Source organism: Manis pentadactyla, chromosome 10 (assembly GCF_030020395.1).
Source record: "Manis pentadactyla isolate mManPen7 chromosome 10, mManPen7.hap1, whole genome shotgun sequence".
Lineage (NCBI taxonomy): Eukaryota > Metazoa > Chordata > Mammalia > Pholidota > Manidae > Manis > Manis pentadactyla.
Window position 1 is genome coordinate 37010715 of NC_080028.1, and position 7532 is coordinate 37018246.

Consider the following 7532-nt stretch of genomic DNA (forward strand, 5'->3'; position numbering starts at 1 on the left):
CCTTCACACTTCAAGAAATCAACATCTGAGATTTGTGTCGCAGTCTTTAGATCCTTAATTTGATCCACTGTGGTGGTCCCAGTTGTCCCCATGGTAACGGTTTTGGGCATTCACATTCATGTACATACACCCTCCTGCTTTTCTACTGGTTCCTCAGGGTACAGCTCTAAAAGCATAATTCCGGTTCAGGAGAAGGCATACTTTATTTTCTTTGGATGCACCATATCTGGCAATTTTTGTGGTCAGGAAGGTAACTCTAGGTAAAACTCAAACATCTCATCCCTTGCTAAATGTCCTTCTGCTCTGATTAGCCAGGAATGTTTCTCCAGCTGAGCCTTTAGGGCTGATCCCTGGGGCATGTGGTGGAGAGGTCTTAGAGATGAAAGAAGTGAGACTACACCTCTACTACCTGGACGGGGCCATAAAGAGCAGAGTCTGTAACGACGGAGGGCCACATCCCTCCCCCTGCACTTGCCAGACATGCAGATGAAATCTATCTGGGAAGGGGACCAGAGTGTCAGGATGCCAAACGGCCGGCGGTCATGCCCCTCTCAAGGAAGGGACTGAATGTGGACTGGAGTATCTTCAATACACGAGCAGACATGTGTCAGGTGAGAAACTCAAGAAGTAATGGGACAAAGCAAGAGAACGCGAAACCATGCATTACATTATAAATCTGCTTTATTTAGCAATTAGAGAGCAAAGAGCAAACATCGTGGGGTAGAGGCCTCACACCTCCCAGAACCAGTCACCTGCGCTTTCATGGCGACTGCAGGGAAGAAGCTCGCATCGAAGCATGGAGGGGTCCTGGGCCAGAGGAAGCGAGGGGAAGCTCCCTGCTCTGGAGTAGGACCCCTCAGTGACCTGCTGGCGGTGAGCCATGGAGGTTCAGGTGGAGCAGGTATGGACAGACAGGGGAAATCAGGGCTCAGCAAGTTGCGTTCTAGTGCAGGGAGGAAGAGGAATCTGAGACAGGAGAGAAGGAGGAACCTGAGGAGGGGGAAGTGCAGCTGTTGCTGGGGATGACATTGGACCAAGAGGTGACGGCAGGACATCAGTGCTGGTAGCTCTTCCTGCTGGAGGATGAGGTGGTGTATTTGATGGTGGAGCTGCTGCCTCCAGTGGAGCTCAGGCCACCCCCGAGGCCTCTGCCACTGCCAGTACTGAAGCCACCTCCGAGGCTGGGACCGCTGCCATAGGAGTAGCCCATGCCTCCGCCCACACCCAGGCCGCTGCCGGCGCCACTGGCGCTGCCGTAGCCACTGGAGACGGTGGACTGCACCACGGCTGTGAGGGGAGGGAGACAGAGACACACGAGACGCCGTGAGCTCGTTCTGCCAGCCTGACACCAGTCAGAAGAGCTCAGGCACAGGGGACGGAGACCAGCAAAGGTACTTACAGATGTTGACTTGTCCGACGCCTTCCCCGTTCAGCCTAGGAAAGAGAAACACAGGGACTGTGAGACCTCAGAGAGCCGCTGCTGGACTGGCATGGGGAGCTCCAGTGTGACGATCACCCACGGGGAAGTGCCTCTTGAATGGTTCTCTGTGAGTGGCAATCATGGCCATGACAGGAGCGCCTTAAACTTGTGCTCATTGGCTGGGCATCCTGGAGGTTGTTACCCACCTGCACTCCTCGCCCTCCAGCAGCTTTCTGTAGGTGGCGATCTCCACGTCCAGGGCCAGCTTGACGTTCATCAGCTCCTGGTAGTCCTTCAGCAGCCGCGCCATGTCCTGCTTGGCCTTCTGCAGGGCGTCCTCCAGGTCAGCCAGCTTATTCTTGGCATCCTTGAGGGCCATCTCTCCACGCTGCTCAGCATCAGCAATGGCGGCCTGCAGGTTGGCGCACTAGAGCCCGCAATAATCAAAGCAACAACTTAGTGGCCAAACTCTTTACTATCACAGAGGGGAACCAAGCACTTGGACAGCAGGAATCATTGTCCTATTTCTCCACTCTCTCTTTCCACCTTGAATCTTGAGCACATTTGCAAGACGATTCCTCATTTTCTGGCCTGCCCTTTGCTTTCCCAACTTGTTTCTTCTATTCCTAAATTAACCATTGTAATGTACCCCTTTGTCAACACCTCTACTACACACTTACCATCTCCGAGCAGTTGGGATTGGACCTCTCATGCATTTATGTCACACTCCTGGATTGGGATTCATTTCTCCTCACCTGTGGGAACTTGCTAAGGGCAGGGACTGTGTGTCCACCTCTCCCTGCTGTTCCTGCCATTCCCAGGAATTTCCCAAATAATGGATGATGACCTCCTGATGGTCTAGCAGGGAAGCAATGCTTTTCTTCTCCACAGTCCCCACTGTACCTGTTTCTTGACGTGGTCGATCTCGGATCTCAGCCTCTGGATCATGCGGTTGAGCTCGGAAATCTCCTGCTTGGTGTTGCGCAGGTCATCCCCGTGTCTGCCAGCTGTGACCTGCAGCTCCTCATACTGCAGCCCAGAGGGAGAGAAGGTGGTGTAAATGGGCTTTCACATGCTAATGGTGATCGCTCTTCTGAACCAGCCATTCAGTGTACATGAACCTAGAGGCCTCCCCACCAGGTGCTTTACAAATTCATCGGATATTATACACGAATCACAGAGCATCTCTTAAAAGCACTACAGAATATCTACCTTGTATGGGACTGGCAATATTGGGCACTGTGTTTCTGAGAGCCAGCATCAGAGTGAAGCTAAAACAATGATGACTAGGTCTGTATCTATTGTACTTGTCCTCCTGCACATGACTTCCTTGACTTCCTCGACTCTGACAAATTCTCTAAATGTATCCTCTGTAGGAATGCCAGGTAAACATCCTGTGAGGGGACCTCAGCTTCCTTGCAGTAGACGTCCTCAGTGTAATCTAGAGCTTTGCTGTTCTGCCAGGAGAAGGCACGGGTTTCCTCGGCAGCTGCCGACACACTGCTCACCTTGGTCTGGTACCAGGACTCAGCCTCAGCCCGGCTCCTCTGGGCGATCTCCTCGTACTGGGCCTTGACCTCGGCGATGATGCTGTCCAGGTCCAGGTTGCGGTTGTTGTCCATGGACAGGACCACGGACGTGTCTGAGATGTGGGTTTGCATCTGAGCCAGTTCCTGCAGAACATAGGATGGTCAGGTCCCGTTTTCCTGGGATGTTTACAGAGGTACCCAACCCCAGGAGCTCCCACCCTCTGCACAGCCCCATTCGAGTAAGTACAGGCAGTGGGTGGAGATGCTTACTGCTTCATAGAAGGCTCTCAAGAAGTTGATCTCATCTGTCAGAGAGTCTACCTTGGCTTGCAGTTCAACCTTATTCATGTAGGCAGCATCCACATCCTGGGGGGAGCCAACAACCTGGAGTCAGCTGAGCCCTCCCTGCCAGTCTGCCCGTCTGTCAGTCTCCCTACCCATCCCCCTCGGATGTGGGCAGGGAGCCACCGTTCTGTGCTTCTGCATGGAAGCATCGACTCATGATCTCAACCAGCTCACCTTCTTCAGAGTCACAAATTCATTCTCTGCTGCTGTGCGCTTGTTGATTTCATCTTCATATCTAGAATTAGAAAGGACAAGACATAATTGAGCCAGTGGTGGAGATGATACAGAAAAGGCAGCCTGGGACACCACTTTCCACAACGGATATATCCTGATGGAGCTTCCTGTCTGTAGGCTTAAAAGATGATTTTTGTGCTCCCTACATTGTTCATTTCTTTACTCTCAAATTCACCCAGATGCGGGGCAGGCGAGGAAAGGTTGTATTTAGGCAATAATTGTGATCTTTTTCTATGGACGTGTATTACTATGGGGTTATATACACATATCTGGGCTCGTCTCCCAATAGTCTTGGAGTATGTGCTTCGGGAAACTGAGCCCATTTCTCTCCTTTAACTCACTTGTTCTTGTAGTCCTCCACCACGTCCTGCATGCTCCTCAGCTCCGAGTCCAGGCGGCCTCGCTCCCCCAGGATGCTGTCCAGCTGTCTCCTGAGGTTGCTGATGTACTGTTCGAACAGAGGCTCCAGGTTCTGCCTCACAGTCTTGGTGCCCTGCTCCTGCAGCAGGGTCCACTTGGTGTCCAGGACCTTGTTCTGCTGCTCCAGGAACCGCACCTGGAGGACGGCAACGTGGTTATTTGCCAGACACAGGAAGGAAGACATGGGAGTTGTCAGGTCTCCTAACAGGCTTTAGTGGTCACCATGGTGCTGTGCTGCTAAGCACATATAGAGAAGCTCAGCTGACAGCTGGCCTGTTCCTCAAACAGGGTTCCTTCTCAGCCCGAAGATCTCCCTGATGAAATTCCACTGTGAACTTATGAGTTGTCTACCCTCTCAGTTTTAGAGTTTTTGTGTGACTCTCAACACTCTTTGCCTTGACAAGTGCAATCACAAATCTAGTTAAAACAGTAATTGCCCTGTGATGTTGCACAAAGTGTTCTTAGAGAGTACCCAAGCTAACGGGTTGTCAAATATTTAGAAGCTAATGATTAAATTCTAGTCCTCTTAATGACTGGATGCAAACCAACTTCCCATTAAGTGCATGAGTGTCCTCAAAGCAAGCTCCCTCATGGTCACTGTTCTACAAATTTGGTATTTCTATCCTTAATGTTTCTAAGTTGTTTTTCCTAATGCTGCCAGAAATCCTTTCCTTCTCCTTTTCTTTCATTCTTTGTCTCTTGCCCATATCCCTGGTGCAGTTTTACACTGGAATTTTCTTTCTAATCTCTTACATTCTTCAGAAGGTAGAGCCTGCACCTTCCATTCCCTCTTTCCCTTATATATACCACAGGGCCATGCGAGCTGAGGACTCTTCCTAGGCCAGATGAGGGTGATTCAGAGGTTCAGCAGGTTGAAATGAATTCCACCACCTTCTGCCTCTGGCCGACATGGATGCAATGTGGCATGTCCCAGGGGAAAGCTCATCCTGGTCCCCCTCCCCCTCTGTCCCAAGCTTCCCACATAGGACATTCGGTGGCTCTCCCAAACGGGAAGCCAGGATCCCAGTGGGGGGCAGATCCTTGTGGCTCACCTTGTCGATGAAGGAGGCAAACTTGTTGTTGAGGGTCTTGATCTGCTCCCGCTCCTCAGTCCTCACCCGCTGGATGGTGGGGTCGATTTGCAGGTTCAGAGGAGTGAGGAGATTCTGGTTGATGGTGACCTCTTGGATGCCTCCAGGGGGACACACAGGGAAGCCACGGCCCCCATAGCCTCCAGCAAATCCAGCGCCACCCCCGAGCCCAAAGCCACCACCTGCTCCACCGCCGAAACCGTATCCGCTCCCGACTCCACCTGCAAAGCCATAGCCGCCCACAGCTCTGCCACCATATCCGCCACTGATGGCACAGCTGCCCACGCCAGTGGAGATCCTCCTGGAGCCCCCCAGGCTGTAGAGGCTGCGGCTCCCAAAGCCAGCTCCCCCGCACGCTCCACCGAGGCCACCGCTGCCCCTGGATCTGGATACGGACATGCTACTGAAGCCGGAGCGGCAGACCCCGGGGACTCTGGCTGAGCTGGCACTGAAGCCGCATTGGCTTCTGCTTTGGCTACTCATGGTGGACCTGGTTGTCCTGGTTCCTGAAGACAGGCAGGGAGAAGGAGCTGAGGGCTGGAGGGGAGAGCTGAGAGGAGCAGGTGTGGGATGAGCTTCTCAGCAGCGGTTTATATACAGTGATTGTGGGCTGGGCTCAGTCCTGAAAGGTGAGTTTGCAGATTGGGAAGGGCCAATCTTTACAAATAGTGAGATCACTCCTAGCCTCTAGAAAGGTATGAAATATCATGATTGCTTCTTTGGCTTCCTTTAGTCATGGAGAAATTCTCTTACCTGTAGCCTTGACTTGATCTCAGCACAATAAGGCTGGATGTGAATTCACTGAAGTCATAAGTTAGTCATGTTCTCAAACAAAGAGACAGGAGCTGATCTGTGATAATTGTCCCTTCCTTCTGCTTACTCATTCCTCTTTGTGCCCCCTTCCCACACATATTTTCTCCTCCATCAGCACCACCCTTCCCATCAGGGTGGGACTGTGTCTGAGGACTTACAGGCATTTGCCCTGTGGTGTGAGCAAGAAGTGGCCTGCAGTGTTTTTTCCACCCTGTTTGAACCTGTCCTTTGGAAGCTCCTGACAGTCCTTTCTGGTGGCCTGGGCATGGGAATGGGGGCTACTTTGGGGACATAACACCCCTTTGAAAGGCAAGAGGAACAGTGGAGGTGGGTTTTTACATTGTAAAAGCAACACTTGCTTTCTGTCCTGTGTGACAAGCTGTCCAACTGACAGTTTCCTGAAAGGACACGGGACATCATCCAAGGCCACTTTACCCAAAGATGTCACTTGTGCACCGGTTTTTTACCCATTCTTGCACCTCCATCTCCAGCGTTTGCCTTCCCATTGATCTGATTATCATGTAACATTTTCTTTTCAACTGGCATTCATGGACACCTTTTACTCTACTGTTTTGGAATGTTCACTTAGAGCTTAGTTTAAAAAATCTAAAATGAATAGGACAAAAAGCATTAAGAAATTCATTAAGTTTTGATTCCCACAGATTTGGACATTTCTGAAGGATCTTCCATCAGACACTTTAATAGGGTGTGTGCAGAAAGTTGAGGGGGATATGGAGACAGTGAGTCATAAAAAATGTGCCCTTACAAGTGTGATGATGTCAAAAGTATATTCCAAACTTATATTTGTAGTCTCGGTGCTTGAAATCTGAAATTCTTACACACCTTCTCAAAGGGGGGCTGTCAAATGAGGGTGCTGCTTTTTTTAGAAGGGAATGAGGTTGGTTTTCTCTGGTACATATATTAAGCACAGGGCACAGGGAGCATTGAGAGCAACTGTAGGCATGTTGTTGTATAAAAGCATATGGTTAAATGGTCTACTGGGGGTTGAGGAAGGAAGGAGACAAACTCCCACACTGAGATGACCCCAGAAAATCTTTGGCTACTATTTCATAAGCAGTTCTATCTCTCCGATGTTTGGTGAGGCACAGTATCCAGGAGGGCAGGACATTCCCTGCCCAAAGGAGGTGCTAACTCAGAGTCTGCCTGGAAAGAGTTTCCCTCTCAAGACAACAGAAACAGCTCCCCTCTCTCCACCCTCATTGCACAATGGTTGACCAAGAAATGTGCTTCCACCCATTTCTGGGAAAAAAGCAGTCTTTCCCATGGCATGGTGTTCTGATCCATTCTACTTCCTTGGGATAAAGGCTTTAGGCTTGGTGTGGACGATGCCAGAAGAGGTAGGACAGGTTGGCAAGTTAGGTGCTAGCAGTATGCATTTACCCAGTGTCCTCTGTCTGTGTCAACATCCAAAACCTATGTCTGCGTTCATACTACAGTGACAGTCACAATAGAGCACATGGCTCACAAACCCTTAAAGATTTACTATTTTACTCTTTAAAGAAAAAGTTTGCCAACTCCATGGGCTCTGGAGACAGAGGGCTCAGACTAGTAACCAGGCTCCCATGTGTCTTTATGCAAATGACTCATTTTTACAGCTGAGGGTGAAAATAGTTCCTACCTCAGAGTTGTGAGGATCACATAAAGTAATTAATGTAAAGG

The 7532-nt window shown here is 50.4% G+C and overlaps 1 protein-coding gene across 1 annotated transcript; it reads right to left on the reverse strand.

Moving 5' to 3' along the window:
* Nucleotides 1–663: 663 nt before the first annotated feature.
* KRT6A (keratin 6A) lies at nucleotides 664–5615 on the reverse strand. The gene is made up of 9 exons (XM_057486638.1): nucleotides 5001–5615; nucleotides 3870–4084; nucleotides 3469–3529; nucleotides 3220–3315; nucleotides 2929–3093; nucleotides 2324–2449; nucleotides 1627–1847; nucleotides 1400–1434; nucleotides 664–1287 (listed from the first exon to the last, which is right to left on the reverse strand). The coding sequence occupies exons 1-9, from the start codon at nucleotides 5520–5522 to the stop codon at nucleotides 1055–1057; spliced, it is 1674 nt and encodes a 557-aa protein (XP_057342621.1). The 5' UTR covers nucleotides 5523–5615; the 3' UTR covers nucleotides 664–1054.
* Nucleotides 5616–7532: the final 1917 nt, after the last annotated feature.